A 24,959-nucleotide genomic window follows, 5' to 3' on the forward strand; every position below is an offset into this window, starting at 1 on the left:
GTTGTTCAGGTCATGCCTGCATTAAATATTTATATTGATTTTAATAATATATTACTGCTTTTTATTTCTCATATTGTATTTTATTGTATTACTACTTTGGTTCTATGAAATGCAAATTGTAATACAATAAAATACAGTATAAGAAATAAAAATACAATTAAAAATCATACAGCATCCAGCATAGTGGATTATAATTCCTAACCCAGGCAGAAAAATCATTAAGTAGTCGAACAAGACCATCAGCAATTTTCAAGTGGTCCATGGAAAATAAAGTTTGGGAACCACTCACCTATAAGGTATCAATATATTTTACTGTGGAAATTTTCTCTTTAGTTCATATCAAGCAAGAATTCAGTTCACATCCATCTTGCAAATTTACTTGCTCACAGTTATTCCAACTACTGACAGTTGGTTTTTTCAGCTGCCCTTGCTCTCTCTCACTTTTACCCTCAGCTTGGAAGATGCATCTGCACTTGTGTACAGCAAGTAGGTTCCAGTTATACACAGTCTGTTAGGACCTGAAGGCATCGTGGGAAAAGAGAAACCCAGTAATATTTCAAACTAGCAGCTCCTCTTTTTTCATCTTAATTGGAAGACTCGGTAAACATCTTTGGCCAAAACAAGCAAAGCAAAATTGTCCTAGTTATTTTTCAAAAGATCATGATAGTTTCAGCATTTAAACCTTTATTGCACAATATATAAAATATTAAAATGTCTTACAGATACATCCCACATAGATGTGACAGACAAAAAACACCTGCTGTTTACTATAGCAGCCCTACACATCCTCAGTATTTTTTCATGCTGTTGGATGCACGCAGTGCTGCTTTGGTACCTGGAAGGGGTGGGGAGTGCCAAACAGCTGAACTCGTGCGCTTGAAATACCTTGGCTTGCTTTTATAGAAGATATCTTCTAGCTTTGGGCTCAAGATTAGTCCAAAGAACTTGTTGATGTCTGGAGGATTGTAATATTGGTATGTGACAGCTTCATTAAGCTGAAGACCTAAGGAAACAACAGTTATTCTGCGAGTAATCTTTCAAGCAGCAATACATCCCCACTTGAAGCACTTCTACATAGGAAAAAAAGTAAAACCCAATCTCTGTGGACTATAGTCAGCAGTTCAATTCAGCTGCAACATTTAGTAGAGCTAGGTATAGCTCTGCCTACATAATATCTCCTTATCAAATGGCCTCTGCCGCACAAACATGCAATGCCAATAGGCAAGTGCTTACCATTCCAATACAAAGAGCCACAGAAATTAAAAAGCAAGTTTGCCAGATGCCCAAAACCAGGAAGGGCTACAGAATAAAAATGATCTCTCCAGGAGGTCAGCATGACTCCCTTGATGAATGCCTCTACACTCCCCTTTCAGAGACAGCAATGAGGCATGCATTGGCTGTACGGGCCTACAGAATTAATGTATGTCTCATTGCTCTTTTCAGTGCATGTGGTACTCAGGTACTATAGTATAACTGAGGTCTGAGGCAACTGTAGTTTATATATTAGGACAGACCTATTGAGAACAGAAAAAAAAATCTGAGAAGACATTTAGAACCCAAAGTAAGATCCCAGTAATTTCAGGGATATAATTTTGCTGCTATTAAAGATTCACACATACCATTGGCCCATGGAGGGATGGGTTTGCGAGGCTGGCTTTCATCATCTGTGGAGTCATCACTATTCAAATCCATCCCATAGTCATTGAGGTTGACTTTGAGGGACTTATTATCTTTCAGACCTTGGGAGTTCACTTGGTTGGAGCTGTCAACAGGAGATTTCTGTAATACAGGCAAGACCTGAATGGACAGGCCAATGCTACAGGTACAGCAATTTGTCAATGCAGCTGTGCCTTCCTCTTAGTTCCCTATCATGCATGCACATCAAATATACACTGCGATTATGTGCTCTAGGACAGCTAATGACTATGCAAGGCTTATGATCCCCATACCTAGAATATTTAATATGGTAGATGCTAAAATGAGCTTGAGATTCTTTGCCACTAATATACACACACGCTACTGAAAACAAAGTCTAAAAAAACAAAATACATAGGGAGAGGCAGGTGACTGAGCCACAGAACCAGAAGGCATCAGCTAGGCAGAATGAAGGGCTGGAATAGGTAGTTTGTCTATCTGGGAGAGGCTATTTCAATAATGACTAAATACCCATGTAATGCAAAAGCAACCAATTACATTGTACATCAGAACAGAGCTTGTTCACACATGCTGCCACTTTATAACACCATGAAGAATAGGGCTTCTGAGACACATGAGGACATTGCTATATATAGTACTCACCTGTACACATTGCAGGATCCTCCTTAACTGGCTGAAACAAAATAACTCAAGGTCTTACTAGAACAATGCTGAACGGCATTTTTGCTGGTCTAGAACAGGCATTTCTCTCTTGTGTTAATGGCTCATGCTAGCAATCATAAGGAAGTGGAGGAATAAGAAGTGAGTCTAAATTGCTAGCACAGTTTGGAAAATGCCACTGCAGGCTGCAGACTTGAGATCCTGTTTTCACTATCTGAGCAGTAACCAATGCTGGACATTGATCATTCATTAGTTACCTTGATTCAGGGGTGGGGAATTGACTGCCCAGAGGCCAGAATCAGTCTGCAAAGCCTTTCTGGCTCATTAGCTTCCTATTGTTTGTTTCACTGTAGAAGTAGCAACTAAAAAAAATGCTTAGCATTCCCTGCTTCCTCTAAAAACCAAGGCATTCCAGCCAGCTTCTCTTGCACCACCCTGGCAGAACTGCTGCTTCCAGATCACTCAGCAATCATTGCTTCCAATGATGCCAGAACTCTGGAGATGATTGCCAAGCACTCTGGAAGTGGCAATTCTATCAGGAAGCAGGACAAAAGCCAGCTGAAGTAAGGCTAAGCTGGCTCCATTGATAAGGTCTCTAAAATATTGGTATCTGTGTCTGCATTGTATTTTCTGGAGAGCATATTGTCAGGCACAGGCCACCCACGCAGAACAATATCACCATAATACTCTCAGTTGTCAACTATTGCTGTTGTAAGGCAGAATAACAAGTAGTGTGTGCATGAATCCAGTTATGACCATCACATGAATAAAGCAAACAAGAAAGTTGAATCCAGCTTTTTAACTTCAAAATGCCATTCAAGGTTGTTTCACATATTAGTATGTAACATGTCAGAAGTGTACATACATAGGGACTTGCATTATCATGCACACATCACAATTTTGTTACCTCTGAAAGCTCACCTGGAGTGAAACAGATTAATACATGTGGTAGATTTAGCCCTCCTCACAATAAAGGGCATTTCAGATTATTGCTTCCTTTCAAAAAACCATAGTGCTTTTGTGAGTTACTAAATTAGCACGCCCGACACAAGGGACTGTGCAACTAAACCACCCTTATTTTGGTTGCTGCCAAGCTAATTGGGACAATACCATTCCAGGGAGAGAGGGGGGAGAGAGAGGGGGGGGAGAGAAGAGAGAGACAGAAGACATTGCTTCTTTGAAGTTCTTCCTATGATGATGCTAGTCATGGAGGGGCTGCCCTCTGCAAAGATCCCCAGAATCTTCTTTGAACACAGCAAATATTTTAATTCATTGGTGCAGAGTGGTAAGCGGCGGTAACGCAGCCAAAGCTCTGCTCATGGCCGGAGTTCGATTCCAATGGAAGGAGGAAGTCAAATCTCCGGTAAAAGGGGTCGAGGCCCACTCAGCCCTCCATCCATCCGTGGTCGGTAAAATGAGTGCCCGGCATATGCTGGGGGGGTAAAGAAAGGCCGGGGAAGGAACTGGCAAACCCACCCCATCTATACGGTCTGCCTAGTAAACGTCGCAAGATGTCACCCTAAGAGTCGGAAACGACTTGCACTACAAGTGCGGGGACACCTTTACCTTTTTTTATATTCTCATGTCCTCTTGTGATTATTTGCCAGAACTGCAACACCTTTAGAATTCACAACTGCTTACAAAACAAACACCTGAAAGCTTCTTCCAATATGCATTCAGGTAAGTATTCTCTTTCGATACTTTACCTCCTTCAACCAGAAAGGAAGTGCACAGCCCCAGAAAGCGCTTTTGCCACATTTGGGTCACAGAACTCTCTCAAAAACCTGTATCAGTGATTGCCAAACAGTGGTGGGGAGCATCACCATCTGGGTAACCCTCTGAGAGCCACATGCCATGGATGGGGCCCAGGGGCAACAGTGGGCAGAGCAGTAAATGTAATTTTTACTTCTGTACAGTAGCAACTTTCTACAAACACAGACTCACCCCTCTGTACCCTCCATCCAGACAAGCAAGAGGCAATATCAGAGCACAAGGACACTTACCAGCTGGGCAGAAACACACTGGGTGTGAAGCAGGGCCTGTGAGGGGTGTGGCCTGGGGAGAGTTCTGAGGGCCAAACAGAGGCCTGGAGGGCCACATCTGGGCCCCAGACTTGAGGTTTCCCATCCCCGCTGCTAGAATATGCTGGGGCAGGGGGAGAGAAATAAAAGGCTACCGTGTTGGAGGCATTCAACAAGGCTATCCTTGTCTGCTTTAATCTTTAATGGTGAAGAACCATTGACACTGTCAAGAAGGGAGAAAGGATGCACTGCACTACAACTGTTTGTACTATAGCCAAAAGATGATGGGAGTTCCTAGAAACATAAACGCTGCCCCATCCCTAAGTGCTTACTTAATAGGCAAAGGGAAGGGAAGGACAATAGAAGGGCATATTAGACTGTGCCTGCCCACTGCTCAGGGAGTAGACAGAGTAAATAATATTTGGGCATAAAATTGAAGTGTACTTCTAATTTCATATATTGATAAAGATATCAAAAGTTTGGAAGTCATCAACAGTCACTGAAATAACTTTCCTATTCATAGCGTGAATATTTGACCATAAGCCTCAACCATCTGGCTAAGCCTTCATCTTACTGGAAAAGACTGCAAATATCTACTACTCACCTGAGCAGTTATATTCAGCCATTTATTGGCAGCGGGAAGTGTGTCCACCTGCATGGCTTTCTTTGCCTGCTGCAGCTCTTCCAGGCGGGTAGAATTCTGTTCATCCTGTTAGCAAGACCAGATTTTTAGCTGACCACTCTACATCAGTCCCCAATTCCATCCAATCCACCCAGATTGCATTGTAGTTTTAAGCAGGACAGTCTCTTCACTTGAAAGTACCAGCAGCTCTTTTGCAGAAATGCAGAGGTTCTTCAAAAAAGCATTTTTAAAGAACTCTATTAAACTGTTCCACAAATGAGTCCTCAAAACCTTCTTGCCTGCTTCTCCACTGAAGAACTACATAGATGCAAAAATCCCACATTAGCCCCATACTCTCCCCAACATCACTGAGAAGTATAATTTTGATCACTGCCTTTCTTGTGGCTGATTCCCTTCCCTGCCATTCCCCGAAGGACAAAGACAATCAAACTCATAGTTCTGTCAAAGAGCATATAATGCAGAAAATATGCAAAAACTTACAGTTTGAGGTAGTGTATTTTGGTTCATTATGGTGGGAACTAACTGCACAAAATTAACACAACCCTTTTCAAAATTTAGGACAGTGTCAGACAAACAAAAAGAACATTCATGCATTTCCCCATTAACAGTGCAAGGGACCTGTCAGCAGTTTAAGAACAAGTTGATGTCCTCCATTTTGAAAATGCATCTGCTGGAATTAGAAGGATATGTTTGCATATCTGCTGGCGAGTAAAGTTTTATGTCCACCCCAACTTCAGGTCTTGGCTTTCCAATTCCTTATCGCACCTTCAGATTTTCCTCCTCTTCTGTAACTACTGCCAGCTCCAAGGATCTCGCCCATTTCTCTTTAACTTGCTGTCCTTGGTGTCTAAAAAGAAAAGAAAGTACAGCCAAAGAAAGACACTTGCGATGCAATTCTACACATGCTTACTTGGAAATAAGTCCCACTGTGTTCAATAGGGCTTACTTGCTAGCATGTGTGGTTTACAACTGCATCCATAAGCAGTTTCTCTTAATATAAAATCATTTTCCTGAACACCACAATGTGGAAACTAGTCCAAAAAAAGCCACAAGATTTTAGAATTGGTCATTTGACTCGCAATTTTCAGTCTTGAAAGTTATCAGTATTAAAGCTAGACAATTCTCCAGAGATTCCCTAGACTCTGGCCTCCACATAGTACATTTATGTACCCAACCTTGTAATTGGGGAAGCAAAGTCCTACCCTTTCCCCTGTTTAGCACAATTGTGCTCCAGCATTTTCTTAATTTCTCCAACCGTCTTCCATTTTTCTGGCTGCTCTTGAAGGTTGCATGCTTCCTCCTGAAAGAAAAAGTACACAATCAGTACCTTCCAAAAAAATGAAGGACAGGTGGGAAAATGCCAAGTTCTTGAATTGTGCAGGTGACTGCTCTGCTCCATTATATTTAACTGCTCCTTATGTATGCAGTCGCATACAGGTTTCCTAGATATATCTATGATGCCCACATGTTATATATTTGCTGGAGGTGGGGGACTGTATAAGAAAGGCTTTATTGCCATGGCAAGGATTATTGGAACTTGGCTACTTATTTTTTTAAAGTTTTAGAAACAAATCGGGCAGTTCAGATAATACTTTTCAAATCTCACCCTTATCCGCAGTGAAAAGAATAGCAGGACTTGTGTGCTTCCTCCACTGCCTCCCACAACACACAGAAGACAAGCAGATTCCATGTTTAGTATCTTGAGAACATGTGGAAACAGTATTACCCCTCATCCACATGAATGCTAGAAAGTTGGATATGTAAAGACATTCTGGTATGTTAAAAAAGCAACGCATTCTCATCACCAAGAGTCCTCGTATATTTTGCCCACTCTCCGCCCCTTTTGACAACTCTTTATGGCCTGGCCTTGTTAATAGGAGCCACCAGACTCAAATGAACATTTTGAAGGAGTCTTCCAGGGTTTGCTACTTCAGATAACAGTAAAAGCAGCTCCAGGATTATGATAAGATGCTGCTGAGAAGTATGACCGTTTCAGTCTCCAGCATGTAAATGTAAATGTACTGCCTTCAAGTCGATTCCGACTTATGGGCTACCCTATGAATAGGGTTTTCATGGTAAACGGTATTAAAAGGGGGTTACCATTGCCTCCCTCTGAGGCTGAGAGGCAGTGACTGACCCAAGGTCACTCAGTGAGTTTCATGGCTGTGTGGGGATTTGAACCCTGGTCTCCCAGGTCGTACTCCAACACTCTAACCACTTCACCACACTGGCTCTCACAAGTAGGTGTAGCTATCTCATACTCTCATATGTGTGCACACATGCCACTTACACATGTAAGGGCCAAACTACAAATGGTGTTAAATGTGTCTTTGCATTTAATATGCAGTTTATTATTTATTAGGATCCCAGCCAGCCTTAATGGACTGCCTTCAAGTCGATCCCGACTTATGGTGACCCTATGACTAGGGTTTTCATGGTAAGCGGTATTCAGAGGGGGTTTACCATTGCCTCCGAGGCTGAGAGGCAGTGACTGGCCCAAGGTTACCCAGTGAGCTTCATGGCTGTGTAGGGATTCGAACCCTGGTCTCCCAGGTCGTAGTCCAACACTCTAACCACTACGCCACACTGGCTCTCCTCCAGCATGTAGAGAGAGCTTATTCCCTTGTCCCCATCTAATTTTTTTAACTTGAAATTCAGAACAGTGGCTACCATCTGCAGTACCTTCTGTTTTCGGGCTTCTGTTTCCCCCATTTTCTTAGTAGATATTTTTTTCTTGGTCTTTTCCTCTGATATTTTCTCCTCTCGCACCTGTACAAAAGGCCCTTTAGTATTTTATTTGCCATATTCCAGACCTCAAAACCATATTACATAACAATTCATAGCGTTAGTGACTGGGGGTGGGTGGAGAGAAAAAACCATTAGTTCTAAAAACATTCAATTTAACCCTGACCATTTTGTACCTCACAATGTCTCTTTGAGAACATCTTTGGCAGTTCCTCCAGTTAAGAAAGTTGTTCATCCAACATGCATTTGTAGTAAAGACATGAATGAATGATCTCATTGTCATATGCCAGTGTCATGTTACCATCAGTGTCAGACTCAGACAGCAGAGACCCAGCTCCAAATCCACACTCGGCCATGTAGCTCACGAGGTGACTCTGGGCTAGTCATAGTCTCTCTCAGCTTCACTGACCTCGCAGGCTTGTCAAGAGCAGGTCTGAGGAACTCATGGCCCTACAGATGTTCTTGGACTGCAACTCCCATCATCTGTGACCATTGGCCATGCCAGCTGGGGCTGATGGGAGTTTCAGTCCAGCAACATCATAGGTTCCCCAGCCCTGGTCAAGAGGATAAAAACAGGTACCTTGAGCAACTTGGAAGAAAGCTAGGATCTAATAAACAAACAGTGTGGCCATTCTTTCACATTTTGATATCAACAGGATATGCAGGAATTTTGAATCACAAGGTTCTCAAGCAAAACACCACCACCACCACTCCTCCACTGAGGAGTAACTTTGCAAAGTCTCAAATCACAGTGGAATCACAATCACTGTTGAAGGGATAGATAAAATTGTTCAATAGCTCAGGTTGGGCTACGGGTGGGACAACTGCTGCTTGTGAACTGAATCCAGCCTCTTATAAGATCATCCTCCCTCCAGCAGTTGATGCCATTATCAAATAAGGTGGAAGGGGAAGAGATATCCAAACCTAGTATGGGAACCTTTGGCCCTCCAGATTTTGTCTTCTCACTTATTTATGTCAAATGTGGGGAACCTTCGGCCTTCAGATTTTGCTGAACTTCAACTCCCATCAGGTCCAGCAAGCATGGTCAATGGCCCAAGATGATACGAATTACAGCTTGGCAACATCTGGAGGGCCATGAATTTCCGACACCTGGCTTAAGCAAACAAGCGAGAAGACAAAGACGAAACCATGCTTCTAAAGCAGATTACCAAACAGGGGTTTAAAAGAAATACGTTGACAGGTCACGCCAGCTTTTCCCAACCTTTGGGTCCCCAGATGTTGGTGAACTACAACTCCCATCAGCCCCAGCCAGCATAGCCAATGGTCAGCAATGATGGAAATTGTAGTCCAGCAACATCTGGGGACCCAAAGGTTGGGAAAGGCTGCGCTAAGAGTTGCCAACGTGATACCCTCTAGATGTTTTGGACTACAACTCCCATCACCCTCTGCCAGCATACCCAATGGCCAGGTATGGTGGGAGCTATAGTCCAATAACATCTCGAGGGCACTGTTGGCTATCCTTGCATTACACATATACAAAGAATTGTGGGATTAGCCCCCATATATCAGAGTGGATGACACTGCACACCAATAGGAATCAGTTTACATGCTCTGACCATTGTCATGAAAATAAATATTTTATGGGCTAGGGAAAAATGGGACCACCTCCTACCTTCTCATTCCTTTCTTCATGTTGACAGAACTTCTGTCCTATTCTCTTCTTCTTTTCTTCCTCCATCCGTTCTCGAGCCTGCAGTGTCTTTCTTAGCCGTTCTTCACGCTTTCTGCAGGATATAGAGAGAGAAAGCTTCATTTGCAACAGCGGTTAGGAACCTCTGGCACAGGTGCCAATTCAGCCGGTGATGCTATTTCCTCAAAACCACTGCCATCTGCCCCACACCTGACATCGTATGTGATATCAGGTTTGGGGTAGGTGGAGACGCAACTGCCAGTGCACAATAGGAAGCTTTAAAGTGTGTTGCAGATTGTTCATTAGCAAGAGAGGCTAACCTGTCACTGCCAATCACCTGAAAGGCTGTGGCTTCAAGCCTTCTGAAATTGGCTATGCTGCAGAGTTCCCCCAGGGAACTTGGTAGCATTGCCAACCCCTGGTGAATATTGGAATATGTGGTTCAACTCGAACTGGTGGGTTGGATCTGCATGGGCTTAAAAAAGGGTAGATAGAGAGGAGACCTCCTGATTCCTAGGCTACACCTGTCCTTTGATCTCCTGCTAACTCTTCCTTCCTGTGTAAACTGTTATTCTTAGGATGCTGACCACATCTGCCGGCTTTTTCTTCGTTCTCTTGAGAGAGAAAGAGAGAGAAGACACCTTCTCTTTGTCTGTCTCTCTCCTCACAACATGAGGGCAAACACTAAGCTTAGTGTTTGCATCTCCAACTTAGCTAGTTAGCTAGATGTAGGACTCTTTCCTATCAAGTATGTACTTACAAAATAAAGTAGTTCTTTCTTATTTTTAAGCTTAATGTCTCTGTCTGACTAATTCTAGGAAAGGTGCAATATTTAGAAAGGATTCCAACACACAAAGCTCACTCAGGTGCTTTTTGCTACTCTGCAACAGAGAAAGCAGTCACTGCCACTGCCTATCAGCTGATCAATTGTAACTTCAAGCCTTGCCTGACTTGGATTTTCCTTTGTAGCGTGGCTTGCAGAGCTACCAAGGAAAAAGTGGTTCATCTGAGCTCATAGCAATGTCAAGTGACTGATAGGTGGGGGCAAGGCCCCATCCACCTATCACAGTGGCCTGCTGGGGGAACCCAGAATCCAGCCCATTGCCTGGATCCAGTTCCCTATCCATGATATATATAGATGTATAGATGCAATATACTTCCAGTCTTAGTAAGAGTTTACATTGAGACGTCCTGCCATATTTGAAAAGAGGTGTCTGTTCTTTTAGCACCAATCAGTCTACAACATTACAGCAAAGGACTATGACCTAGGCCAGGGGTGGAGAACTGGATATGGCTCATGAGTCATATCCTGAACTCCCCTAGCTCTCCATGGGCCACTTTCAAGCCACCTATCAATCACCTCACACCACGTTGATATAACTTCAAAAGAAAATCATTGGGAGTATGCTCCCAATCTTTCCTTTCTTCCTTTGCATCCCTGAGTTAGTTCAAACTAAAGAGGCAAAGGAAGAATGAGGGGCTTGCTGAGGGTGTGCTCCTGATTCTTCTTTTTAACTGCAGCTGGACCTGACATTGTACATCAGGCCTGGGAAAAGTGGGTGCAGTTTATCTAAGTAGCCTGGTGGACCAACCTCCAGGGCCTTGCAGGCCTAGTTCGGTCTGTAGGCTGGAGATTCCCCACCAGCAATCTAGGTAAATGGCTCATAGTTATCCAAATGGAGATGAGGACAAACAGCTACGTACAGCTTTATCTCTTCCAACCGTCGTCTTTTTTCTTCCTCTACTTTCTGCTTCCTCTGCTGTTCAGCTTCTTGTTTTTTCCTCAGGCTCTCCAGACGCTGTCGCTCCTTTTCCTACGATGTGTAGAAACTTTAGTTGTATCCTGTTGCAGCAACCATTTTCTGCCCCAATAGCCAACAAAGTGATGTTTTCTCCAGTTTTGCTGCCAGACCAGAAGATATAGCAGGGCTTTTGCATGTGACTCTTGCAGCCCTCACCTCCCAAAAGATCCATATACAGCTATAGTACATTCAGGGCAGTTAAAGGCTCCATTTAAATATTACATAGATCACAAAACGAGCAAAATGGTTACTTACAACAAAGTCTCCCTTTAGGTGGATGAGCATGAAAAGGAAAGAAAAGACAAATTATTCAGTTTCCACAAAGTCTAAATGCTAATTGACTAATCAGTTCATTAAAGTGATTTAATTGCAGTTCTTCCTGCCTCAGTGAAGCAACAGGCTAGTGGGAAGATGCAACATGGCACCAGGGCCCAGGCAAGTAACTCCTGACCCTATCAATAGTAATGTTAGAAGAGGCAAGTCAAAGAAATACCAAATGACTGCCTTAATGCTATGAAAGATCCCACAGCAGGAATGGACATTAAAATTAAATTAAAGCTGGGCGCATGTGTGGAGTCCAATTGCCTTAATAGTGAAGAGACTAAAGCCATGTTTCAAACAGCACAAAAGGTAGAACAAGATGGCTTGCTCTCTGTCCTGTGACTCTCCCAATTCAAGGTTCCATAAATTCATACTATTAGTTCACCAAGCCCAGTCCAGCTGCCCCCAACTCTGCAAGGTCTTTTTGCCCGACTGCACAAAATAACTAAAAGTGCCAGTGACTGAACCTAAAACCCACCACACCTTCACTCAGTGTGTAGCCAACCTTCAGTCCTTTCAACCGCATTCTTGGCATGTTTGTTTTCATTATTTTTATTATTCCAAAACTGAAGTGGGGGGGGAACCTTACCTTGGAGGCAGCTTTAGTGGAAGTGCCACGTTTGATGAGATTTTTCATGACACTACTGTGCCCTGAAGACCCAGGGGATTTGAGCAGCTGGCTCTTCTGTATTGTCTGGAAGAAGTTTTTGAAAGGCTGTGCAATCTGTCAGAAGAGCATGGATGTTCTTAGTGGATGTTCAGTGATGGGACATCAGAAGAGTGCCATTGTTTAGTCCTTGACATTTACTTACCTTGCCTGGGCCAGATGAGGGCAACAGCTTGTCTGCAGTAGAGGACGGGGCTTTGAGTCGAGAAGGACTTTTGCCTCGCCCATGCTGGGCAGCCGGTAGCTCATCCACTGCTTGTTCATAACTTTGCCTCCTGAAAAAGAGCATGAAGTATATACATAATAATCCCAATTACATAAATTATCCCCACTGCCAGAGATCTAATAACTTCCAATGATTCAACATTACAGTATGATGCCGGAATCACCTTATTTTATAGTTAGTTACTGCAAATGTTATTTGTTATTTAATTTTGAGAATTGTTATTTAATTTTGAGAACTGTATTATTTTACTGATGTATTATGTTTTATTGATGTATTATGTTCGTGTTTTTTGTAAGCTGCCTTGAGGGCCTTTGGGCCATAAGGCGGGGTATAAATTTAATAAATAAATAAATAAACAAACATAATCAAAAGGTGTTGGGTCGCTTACTCAAAATTTGCAGTCTTTTCAGGAGGTCAAGCTGCCCTATAAGCTTTCAGTGATATGAAGGGGGGGGGGAATTACAGAGAGAACCATAAAAAAACCCTGTATGTTTTGAACCCAAAACTGTGGACCTTTCAGATTAAAGAAAAAGAACACCTTGATATAGTAGCATTTTCAAGAATAGCTGCCGTTATGGCATACTGGTTTAAGATGGCCAATCTTCCCTGACATTTTTAATATATTGGGCAATATTCAACTAATGCGACCCATCAGTGCAAGGAATTTTGCTTGCACAACAGAAGTCCCCCCCTTCTTCCTGAAATCTGCTCCAGAGGCTTGGGGAAACCCCTAAAACAGATTTTAGGGGGTGGGTGTGAGAGACAAACTTCTGTTGTACAAGTGGAAATCCTTGCACTGATGGGACTGTGACCTAGTGTTACACTGGATACAACCCACTGTCATTGTACAAAACAGGAATCCAGTGTTATTTAGCCAGCTATCCAAACTTCCTGCAGTCTGTTAGTTATACTATAGCATTTTCATTTTGAGCTTTTCCCACTAAAAATCAGAGCCTTTCTGGTTGTGGTCTACATACTATTTCTAAGCCCAAATAACAATATCCACATTATGGTAGGTAAAATAGTGGTATTTTTCATCCCCCCTCCCAAAAAATCAAACATGTAACACACGCACACGAAGTTGAGAGAAAAAGAATAGGCACTGGTTAGAAATGCCCTAACACTTCATGGATCGCCTTTTCCAATAAGACTCTATCTGGACCTTTAAGAAATTAACAGAGGTGCCTCTCAGAATATACCCTGTGGCAGAAGTATGGAAGGTGGCTACAAGAGAGGGTCCACTCAGTAGTGATCCCGTTTATGGAACACTCTTGCCAGGGAAGTCAGCCTGGCACCAAAATTATATGTTCCATGTCAGGCAAAGACATGCCTCTTCTCTCAGACATTTGACTGCTGTTTAAGCTGCTGCTAGCACTCAGTGCCAGGATACTTTATGATGATCTTGTCAAGGTTTTATAGATCTACAGTAGGATCACTTTTAGTTTTGTTTGTGTTCTAACTGTAATAGTGCATTTTGTATTTCTTTTGTTTTTCTGATTCTAGGAGACCATTTTTGATACACAGTGATGGATGAAGATAAAGAACAACAACAGGTATTAATGTACTTAACTATTTGAATAAAGGCCAAGGAATTTCATACACATACTCGTATTATTGACATGTTTTGCTATATAAAAATATACCTGACGTTCTTACAATGGGAAATATTTCAGTTTTCCCCAATATTTGTATTATGGAAAATCAACACTGCATGCTTTTACCGTAAGTAGGCAAAAAGACTGGCTTCAAAGTTACCAAAAATTGTTACATTTCCAGACCTCCATGCAACCTGTAAGGTATTTCCATGTACTGTAACCAGAACCATTTTGGCTCTCTACCCGTCATTTCTACGCTCAGTGTGCTCCCAGACTCTATAGGATCATACAGAAATACAATATGTGTGGTCAGGGCTTCAAAGCGCAGGACAGAGGTCTCTGCAAGCAGTCAGCTGGTTGTTGGTCCTTGAAGACAGCCCTGCATAGCATAACAATCAGCTGGGACTGGCAGTACTAGACAGTTCCCTGGCAAGTGAGATCATAGTTATCTTCCAGGAGAACTCTTCCTACCTGAAACAACTTTTGATAACTGCACTGACTGGATCCTGATGTGGATTATATCAAAGCTGGGGGGGGGGGGGGAAGAAGTCACACCAAATTATCTTGCTGAAAGAAGACATACCGAATATTCTGCAGTTCTTCGTGGGGACAGTTGTTCAGGGCTGAATTTTCAGATCCACAGACTTGGGTGTCAGTAATTTTGGTTTCCAGTCTTTCTGTGGAGAAGCGATAATTAGTTTTATGAAGAGTATTTTCTGTAACAGTATCACAAAAACAACCCTAAGCATGGCAGCTCAGTTTAAATTGAAAATGTACCAGATACTGCTAACAAAAGCAAAGAAACATTATGCTGAGCTTTAGGACCCTTTTGTCAAGATACTAGGCATTCTAGCAAGTCTAGTGCTAGTAGTTTAACTTATATGACAATTCTCCTTTATTTAAAATTGGGAAACAAGGCCCATAAAATTAAGAATAAAAAAAAGATTTTTTTTTTTAAAAAAATAGGATTCATAACAGGTTAATGGCAACTTCCAAGTTTGTTTGGTTTATAAGTTCTTTGCTGTACATGCAGCTTTAATTGCATTAAGTTGTTTACCCTTACTGCACACTTCCCCTTGCTGCATCTTAAGCTGAATTGGACTTTGCACTGCGACGCAAACATTCAGACTAGGGGCATCCAGAGCACAAGGCATATTTTGAGGTGTGTTTAAAGCCTATAAAAAAAGAGAATGTTTTAGCACAGCTACAGTGGCAGTCCTTCCAGAAGTTTGAAGCTAGCTGAATTCTAGATGAATTAAGTGTTTGAGGATTTGACACATGCCTAACTTTTTACCAGTTAGCACCAGAGAGTATGATAGCTCTTTCCAAAAGCTTACTAGGAAACCACAAAAGCTAAAATATTGTAACTGCAGCCACCTTGACTAGTTTTGTAGGAAAATGGGATATAAATAATTCCTCCAGTTCTAAGTGTTTTCCTATTTCTGGGCTCTTACACTAAGATGACTGCAAGCCTAAAATCACTAAGTGAATAGAAAAATCAGATGTAATGCAAAGCATTAGTGCCCTTCTGTAGAAACACATGCAACAACAGCCACTTTCATTTAATGAGATATTAACTTGAGATGACTAGGTGACACTGACTCACTTGTAATATGTGGTCCAACTCACATAACAGTAAAATAAGCATCTGTCATTCTTCGTAGAGAAAGATGAGAGACATAAATAGCCCTTAATTTTTCTATTTCTAAGGAAGTAGCAATATAGCACCCAATGAGAGACCCCAACCAAACCCATGGGAATATTCAGACACCAGAAACAGAAACAGGAGTCTCAGAAACAGTTTAGAGTATCAAAATAATGATTTTTTAAATACTATTACTACTACAGGCAGCAGTGGTGTGGGGAGGGGGAAGGGAAGAAAAAAAAGAGGGATTACATATTCAGACGCACATACAAAAAACCTTCCTGCATATAAAAGCTAGACTATCAGGACTACGGGTTCAAACTGGCAATATAAACTAGCCATACCTTGCTTACACAGCCAAGTGGTGGCAGCATCTTGTTTAGGCAAACGAAGAGTATCCCAACACAGGAGCACTTGGCAGTGCAGACTTAATTACTAGCTTTAGTTAAGATGGACAATGCTAGTTCTGTTGCACAATGGCTGACAGTTTTACCTTGACGTGTCCTAAAGTCCCTGAAATTAGCTACTTTGACAAGCCTAACCTGACACAATAGAACAGACAGACGGAAAACAGAGGTAGAAAACAAAACCATCTTCCCAAAAGCAGCCCCAGGTGTTAAGACTCAGAACCTCCAAAGCCCATGTCTAGTGCCCTAAGTCCTTTCCCTCTCCAGCAGATCCAATGAAATTAGTTTTCCATTATAAAAGGCATGCAGCCAAAACCTATGGAAACTTAGGTATAGGTTTTGGCTGCATGCCTTTTAATATGAAGCATCTATCACCAGCAATCTTCACAGAACAAGTAACCGAACAGTCCTCTAATCCAAGTGAGATTCTTCTTACAAGTGTATTAGGGATAGTGATCCGAATTAAAGCAGCTGCAAGGAAGGCGGTAGGCAATTCACCAAGTGTAACCCAGTGGGCACCTCACCAAGACCTTACCTCACCAGATTCAGCATTCTGCACCAAAAAAGGCCTAAGGAGAGGCATTTTGACAAAGTGTTACCCATCCCAACCAAGACCAAAACAATGGCCTTATGATCCGATGAAAGGCTTAAGAATGAGCAACTTATAGGCTCTCAAACAAAGTTGAGGGATTTAATGTGACAAAGTTCAAAGAACTGCATATTATATCTCCAGGTCTAATAAGTCTACTTGTTTATGCCCTTCACGGTGCAACTTCATAAAATTTAAACTGAACATACTGAAGACTCAGAGGATACTTAAAGTTGATCACAGACTCTTTGCAGAGCCACTGGACTTAAAACGGGCAGTGTAAAACAGGAATGGAAAGCCTGTTAGCCCTCCAGATGTTGTTGGACTCTTGACTCCCATCATCCCTGTTCATTGGCCATACTGGTTACATGGGAGGAAGGGTGGGATATAAATCTAATAAATAAATAAACAAACAAACATCAGGAGGCCCACAGGTTCCATAGCCAGGTGTGAAGCGGCTTTAAACTGTGTATTTATTGGGAGCCTCACAACTGCCTAAGTAACCAGTCCTTTCATCAAGCATGCCAGAAATCAAATCCAAAGTGTTGGGTAAATGCCACTCAAGCAAATATTACAACACATATCTCCATGCATTGGGTACATTTTGCCTGTAGTCTACTGAGCTATGAAGCAGACTGTGGCATAAATCTGGAAAGGCAAGGAAAGAAGTTTAGCCTGGACAACTAAGACATGGATAGACCAGAAAGCTTTCTTGTCAGTGAGGAGCAAAAGCTCCCCCTGCCACTTGTGACCTTAGTCATTAAGCAAAATGTGTCAAAGCCTTGAGTCAGGGGCTGCTTCTAGATGGGCCACTCCTAGTGCTACCCAATCATTGCTCTTCCATTTTGAGCCATAAGCAGAATTGCTATTTATTTTCCATGTTATTAAGAGTATTGAGTTTTTTCTAGGTGTACATTTAGCTTTGATTCATCCACACCAATGGGCATGACATTCTTGCTGTGTGTATGGTGTTTGAAGCTCAATGCACATTGTGATGGCTGCCATTTAATGGTCCCATATTAAAAAATTGATCTTTTAATTGACACTAAAACACTTTTCCAGGTTTTTTTTAAAAAAAATGAAAGAGGAATAGCATTAACACATCATGCTATGATGTTAATTTTTTAAACATCTTTTTAAATGAATGAAAAGAAACACCTTTCTGTCATCTTCATTTTAGCAACATAATTAATAGCAGAGACCTTTATTTTATATTTAAAAAGATGAACGTTATAGCAGAATCTTCCAAAGGTTTTTGATTCCAGTATGTTTGCTAGAGTTTGCTCACCCATCTTTGTTGGCTTCATCATCCATAAATACTTCAATAGAACTATGGCCTAGAGAATGAGAAAGTTAAAACAAGCCATTAGCTGAACAAATGCTTTTAGGGTAGAACTACGTATTATTATGGCATGGGGCGGCCATAACAAATGGAGTCTCCATGTATCCATATAGAGTTATCCCCCCTTTAACATGTAGCATAACATACCCTCCGTTGCAACAGTAAGAGACTGAATTTTCCTACTCTTTAGTCATGAGTGGGGCAGGGAAAATACACAACACTAGTACAGTAATGTTACAAGTTACAATGTGGGGAGAACATTCATTTAGATGTTTATACACCACTTTTCAAGGAAGAGCTTACAATACAATATAAATACAATTGAAAACCAGTAGGAATTCCAAGCAATTCCCTGATTATCTTCCAGTTCTATGACTAAGATTCCAGTACATAAATGAATACGTTGAAGAAATCAAAGAGATGGGGGGAATCCTAATTCAGAGCAAACGTCTGGAATGGATCATCTTTAAGATAGCCTGAAGAAGCTTACCATGGTATGGTCCAGTCATGATATGGAGATGCCATTTTTGGCACCAGTCCGATGTCATTCAAAACATGTGTACCACGACAAAACTCTACACAGAGCAAGCAGCAATTTCTGGGCAGTTAAAGCACACTCCACCTTCCTACACAATATATCCCCCATTATTTCCAATTCAATGATCTTTGCTTAGCTATTTATAACAGTTTAGAATCTCTTAAATATAAATCTGAGCAACACCATGTTGGCCAAGAGTCAACTCTATTTTTCCACAAGATCATTTCACAAGCAGATTTAGTTGCACATGTGCACACACACACCAAGTTAATTTTATTCTATAAGTTTTCTTAGTTTACAAGACCCAGAGCTTGACTACATACTACCAAATATGATGTTTGGGTCAAGGTTTGATCTGATTTATCATTCAGGCTGCTGACTTGCCACATATATGCTGACAGTATCTGGAAATACGGGTAGAGGACATTATGTTTGTGGGGTTCAGGCTCCACTGCTTTGAAGAGATGCAAATGCTGTTGCTAAAACTTAACCATGAACAGAACTATATTGTCTCAGAAAGTGGACATTTGGTCATCATGGTTGCTGTGCAATGGCCAAGCTGGCTTTTCATCCTGCTACCTTTCTTCATTCAGCTTAGCACAAAAGGTAGATTTCCTACTACAGCGGTGGCCACTACTCTTTGAGCAGTTGTACAAATCTGCAGCATGAATGTGCCAAACTATCTGCTTCAGTATGGTGGAAGTATACAATTTTACAGAAACAAACTTTAAATAGGATCTGGGGAAAGCATCAGTTTGTACCTGTTTGATAAGCAAGCCACCAACAAAGCCTATGGTCGGCTTTTTGAACAAGCTACTGTATAATAAATTAAAGGTTTCACTTTTAAAAGATGGCAGAAGGTATAGAGATGTAGACCATTTAATAGTAGAGGGCAACCCCTTGCAATACTGAGGTTGCAATAGAGACAAGCCCACACATTCCTCTACACATGCAGAAAATGGTTTGCTCCTTTTCACCACTTACTTGCTTTTTTGCTGTTTCTATCAAACTCCACTTAAATTATTTAGGAAGACAAATAATGGGTATCCATCCATGTCCACAGGACTTCCCTTGAGTTTATCTTCACCTAGTTAAGAGCTAGCAACTCTAGTTTTAGTGATGGCCCCCTTGCTACTTCAAGTTTACATGCCACATCTACCGTTCTCCCACTCCAATCATGACCAGCTAGAATACCCTTCCACTAGCAACTCCGTCAGTATAAGAGGCTGAACCTTAAAACATATTTCCAAGTTCTGCTATAGCGAAGGGTGTTTATATATGTGTACGTATGTATGTATGTGTATGTCTCTCTCACACACACACACACGGAATTACCAAGCATCTGCCTGATTTGGGCCAGCTATAAGTCTGTTTGCTACTTGTCTTCATACAATACTTTCACTGCACATGGCAAAGAGCAAAGTATGAAACAGGTTTTATTAAATCAATGTTAGTTAGGGAAGATGTGGGGTGGGATGTTTGGCACTATAAAGGAACATCAGTGTACTCTTCAAAGTAGTTTCCAGCCTCTAGAAAAAAAGCAAAAATACACTGTGTGCACTCGGGTTAACTATCAGTTCTTAAGATGCTGTAATTAGGAAGTGACACAGTACTTTTAATGTAAATAACATATCGGAGATGCCTACTTCTTTCCCACATGTCACAAACTAAGGTTACATACTAACAGCTTATAGAATCTGATCTCTCTGGGCTGAACTGAACTGCCTTTACTTACAGCTTACTTGACTAGAGGTAGTTAAGGAGTCCCAAGCTGCTTTCTTCTTGGCAATGCTCTTGCGGATGGATTTCCGAATCATGCTTTTCCTTTTGTTGGTTAACGAGTACTTTTCTGCAAGTGACACCCTCCTGTTCTTGTGGGATCTGTTTGGAGGGTGATGACCTGATTGGGAACCTGAAGTGGCTCCAGTGCTGACCTTTGACTCTTGGGAGAGCTCCCCCTCTGGGACCAAATTAGTAACTAGCTTTTGGGCTGGAAATTCATCTCCATGTGTGGGTTTCCCATTTAAAGATGCCTTTGGAGTTGATGTACTCATTGATCTGGCTGCATCTTTTCCTGTTGGATCAATTATGTCTTTTAGCGTCAATGCAGGGCTGTTTGCTACAAATGAAGCCTCTGTAGCCCCAGCCCTATCAACTGAACAATCATCTGAACACACAGTGATGATTTCAGGGACTCCATTCATCCCTTCATTCTGCTTTTCCGCAAATTCACTATTTTGGCTACAGGCAGGAACAGTGGCTCCTCCTCCTGTTGGATCCATAGTCAACTTGTCATACTGTACTTCTGAAGTCTGTTCCGCAACAGAGCAGGTCATAAAACCAGATATGGATATTGCCATCCCCACATCAAGATTTTTAAGTTCCTCTTCACTTGAACAAAGATACTGAGAAGATGCTGCCTTTACACTGCTTCGTCTTCTAGACAGTCTTAAAACAAAAACAAATGAAGAGTATTGTAAAAACTAGAATAATCTTAATAAATCAGTTTATTCTAAGGCACAAGGTGGCACCAGAAACTGTAACACCGATTTCACATATCCCACAAAGCTCTTGAGGTATACTTCTACTACAACTCAACATGACCATGCCAAATCCCTGTATTTTCTCTACAGGTAACTCCACTGAATAGTCACCAGCATTAGGTGCCCAGCACAGGGTATGGTCACTTTTGTGCTTACCATGTGATCAGAGAACTAAGGGTAACATGGCTAGGCAACATAAACAGATTTGTATTGCAATCTTATGTATGCTAATTTGAGAGCAAGTCCCATTGAACAAAGTACAAGTCCAGTGCAAACATGCATAGAAATGGGCCGTTTGTATTTAAATGCATACCTGAACCCACTTGGGATTAATTTAATGTCAACAGTGTTACTTACAGACTGTTTTAGCTTTGCCAGAGCATGCTCTTGAAAAAGGATAAAGGTAGAACTTTGCCCTTAAAAAGAATTTATCCAACTTTAATTTAATTTGGATTGGCACACAACACTGTCTAAAAGCTACAGGAAAGGTTTGCAAACATGAAAATGAGAAACAGTGCACAAAATTCAGATACAATTACACAGAACTTGAAAAAGAAACAAAGACATGTGATGCATGACAGCACAAATATCTACTTGACATCACTCATCTTGTGGCATGAATAAAGCCTTCAGTCTCGACTACCGAGTCAAAATAATTTGCCTTGTCTTTTTAATAGAAGCAATATGAAGGCAACACCAAAATGTAGGATATGCACAAGTCTGGGGCTTCTTGTGGATATGAGATAAATTAAACTATTAAGTGCTAGAAACACTTAATTAAACTATTAAATGCTAGAAACACATATTGAACAGGAGAGTCATTAGAAAAAACCCACAAAAGACTGCCAGAAGTACTATATAAAAGTAGGGTCAAAGCACATTTCATTTAGGAGATCAGAAACATAATCAACTGTGTCCTGTTAGTTTAAATTAATCAAGCTTTTGTAGTTTAACTCTTTAAATATATATATTCTCTACTTGTCATCAGCAGTGAATGCTACCAATTGGGTAGATACACTAATCAATTTCCAATACCTATACACCATTCTGCATGCTAACAGACATGTACTATAAACTCTGTTCTATCTCCTTAGTCCTTGAACCAACCAAGTCTCTAGGTGAGCTCTCCACAAGTGTGAAGTGTACAATGATGTCAGGAAGCCAGAGGGCAAGAAACTTAGAAAAAATGAACCACTTGCATTCAGACATGAATTCTGAAGAGTCTGTCAGCTACCTCTTGCTACTATTGGATTTAGTAGACAGTGCTGGATACAACCTTCAGGCAGAAAATAAGAACCATTCACATTACTTATGAGCTTTCCCTGCACAGCAACAAAGGGGATTCAAGCTACAGTTTGAACTACAGTGTTTATACTGAATTACAGGTGTGCTAATCCACCGAAGCACCACTTCAAATGGTGATTTACTTCGGCGAAGTACCATAATTAGAAATACACACGTTCACGATAAATGCTAACAGGATCAGAAAACATGCAGGGGCAAATACTTAGGGCCTGATCACACACAGGCAGATCTATGTCAATTGAAGGCTACAATCTAGTCTAAGGTTGCAATCTCATAACATGGTTACCTGAGAGCAAGCCTCACCAAACACAGTGGGGCTGACTTCCAAGTATACATGTATAGGATTGCACTATTAGTCATGCTTAGATTAACTTGTCCCATTGACTTCGTAGATCTAGTCTAAGCAAAACTAAATCTAGATTTGAGTGCTATATGCTGGTGGCTAACAAATATAAGCAAGAAAAAAAGGAGCATGATATATAGGGACAGACAGACACTGAAAAGCTCTGCAAGTAGGTTGCTCTATAGGAACATCTAAAAATATGCATAACTCTGTGACCTCTGGCTGCAACACAGCCAATCTAAAGAACAACACATAAATAATAACCAGCTTCTACCTTTTTCTAGTTAGTTCCTTATTTTCATCCTTGAAAGATGAAGATCGCTTCTTCTTCCGATGCTTCTTCTGAGAAGGTGTTTTGGGCATCAGCTCAGGCTCAGCACTGAAGTTGCTACTCAAAAACAAACCAACTGCTGAATAATTTAAATTAAATTAAAAACTAAAATTAAATTGTAGGCTGTATCCAACGTTTTCATAGAGCAGATCTTTTGAAATTAATGGACATGATTAATTTAGATCCATTGATTCCAGTGGGTCTACACTCAGTTAAACTTAGTTGGATTCAACCTTGCATATTACTCTGCATATTATTAAAGAAATTTTAAATATATTGCAGCTGTTCTAGCAGACTAGAATATATAATACTAGTCAGTGGGTAGTAAAAGCATAATACATCTATATACATTTATCACAGTGACAGCCACTGAATCCACATGCACAAAAGCCCCTCAGACACAATCAGTCCTGAACTTCCAATGCAAATGCTCAACTTATGCTAAGAGAATTAAGGCAAGGAAACACATGGCATATCAACAACCTCAGTTTTCCTCCCAGGAAGGCAGAAAGTCTATTTCATTTTCTCCTAAGAATAGCAATTTGCAGTTTTTTTATTATGTTGCAGACCTTATAGCACAAGTTGGGAGGAGGGAATACTCTTCTACTTTTACAAAATTGCTAGAGATTCAAAGTCTAGGCCTACCTATCAAACATCTTCAGGGCTTCTTCCTCGATTTCCCGCAGCCACACCAAACATTTATGTTCTGCATTGAACAAGAATTCAGAGAACTTTTGACCACAGACGTCTAGAAGGTGAGCGGGGCCTCTTGCCTCTGCCATGGCACTGATGAAAGCAGAAGAGAAAAATAAGTAAACCATTGCATTCTCCATTTGACTGCAGATCAATCTCCTCCTAAGACAAAACTGACACCCGACCAATTTTCCTACTAGCCTGTTTATCTGTGATAGTCCACAACCAAAACTGAGTTAGAAAGTTAACACACGGGCAAGACAACAGAGGCCTATGATCAACGCGCATAAGCAGTGTCAAACAATCTTCTACAGCATACAAAATCAGCAACGGTCCTTTTGGGGAGGTACTAGGAAGCAAATGCTGCCCGGGGTTTCAGTACAGGTAGGAAATGACGCTTTTCAAATGGACTGATCAGGTTTTGTTTTAAGAAGAGGCATGCTAAGAACCATTACATTTGCAAATTGCTTAGTCCTTTGGAAACAGCTTGAGGCTTGGGGGTGGGAGGGAACCTTCTACAGTAGTTTATACAAGAAAGGAAAAACGAACACAGCCCCCTCTCCTTTATAGGAACCAAAGACAAACGTAAGGAGAAACATTCAAGGCTTGCTAGTTAATAGCAACCCAAAAAATAAATTTAGTTCTCCTTTTAAAATTCCTCCGTCAGTAGACCAGAAAGATACAACTGTGGACAACTGCTTTTGCACAGGCAAATTAAGGAAACTCCACACTACAGACACGGCCCCTAGAACTGGATCCTCCAATACTTGCGAGGTAAGCGCCTGAATGATTAAAAATAACACAACATGCCCCGCCTGCGCACGCGCGCGTCCCTCGCGGTTTTCCTCACCCCTTCAGCAGCGGTGTTACATCCCAGCTCACACTAGTCGAAGATGGGGTAAACGGATAAGTGATCCCTATTGGCTCTTGCCTTTATAAGTTAAAGCTTAAAGAGGCATTTGTAGCCCCGCCCCTTTTAAAGTCAGCCAGACTGGGGGGAGGTAGACTCTTAAATAATTCGTCAGAGTCTGATGTTAGAGGGATCACTCATCTGTAATGACGAGATTACTTGGGTTGATTTTTTTTTGTCCTCGTTAGAGGAGTTAAAAGAGACAGCTGTGCTTTCTCTTCTCCGACATAAAAGGGAAATTCAAAATAAATCAGTAAATCACAGAAAGACAGAGAGCAAGCTCGTGTATGTGATTCCCGTGGACTTCTATTCTTTTGCCTGATACC

The 24,959-nt window shown here is 41.3% G+C and overlaps 1 protein-coding gene across 4 annotated transcripts; it reads right to left on the reverse strand.

Moving 5' to 3' along the window:
* Positions 1-667: 667 nt before the first annotated feature.
* On the reverse strand, positions 668-24,710 carry LOC133376908 (inner centromere protein A-like). Of its 4 annotated transcripts, none has more exons than XM_061609855.1 (19): positions 24,574-24,710; positions 23,676-23,816; positions 22,974-23,087; positions 20,244-20,956; positions 17,917-17,965; positions 16,575-16,608; positions 15,045-15,162; positions 14,571-14,664; positions 12,312-12,441; positions 12,089-12,223; positions 11,434-11,445; positions 11,081-11,190; positions 9,359-9,470; positions 7,663-7,749; positions 6,183-6,280; positions 5,746-5,827; positions 4,942-5,046; positions 1,620-1,779; positions 668-1,003 (listed from the first exon to the last, which is right to left on the reverse strand). In XM_061609855.1, the coding sequence occupies exons 2-19, from the start codon at positions 23,810-23,812 to the stop codon at positions 789-791; spliced, it is 2,505 nt and encodes an 834-aa protein (XP_061465839.1). In that variant the 5' UTR covers positions 23,813-23,816; positions 24,574-24,710; the 3' UTR covers positions 668-788. The 4 variants fall into 4 exon arrangements, with proteins under 4 accessions (XP_061465839.1, XP_061465836.1, XP_061465837.1 ...); XM_061609852.1 differs by having other exon boundaries at positions 1,620-1,797; XM_061609853.1 differs by lacking the exon at positions 24,574-24,710 and adding an exon at positions 24,179-24,526 and having other exon boundaries at positions 1,620-1,797.
* Between the last annotated feature and the right edge of the window lie 249 nt (positions 24,711-24,959).

The sequence above is a fragment of the Rhineura floridana genome, chromosome 2 (genome assembly GCF_030035675.1).
Source record: "Rhineura floridana isolate rRhiFlo1 chromosome 2, rRhiFlo1.hap2, whole genome shotgun sequence".
In the NCBI taxonomy this organism is placed as follows: Eukaryota; Metazoa; Chordata; class Lepidosauria; order Squamata; family Rhineuridae; genus Rhineura; species Rhineura floridana.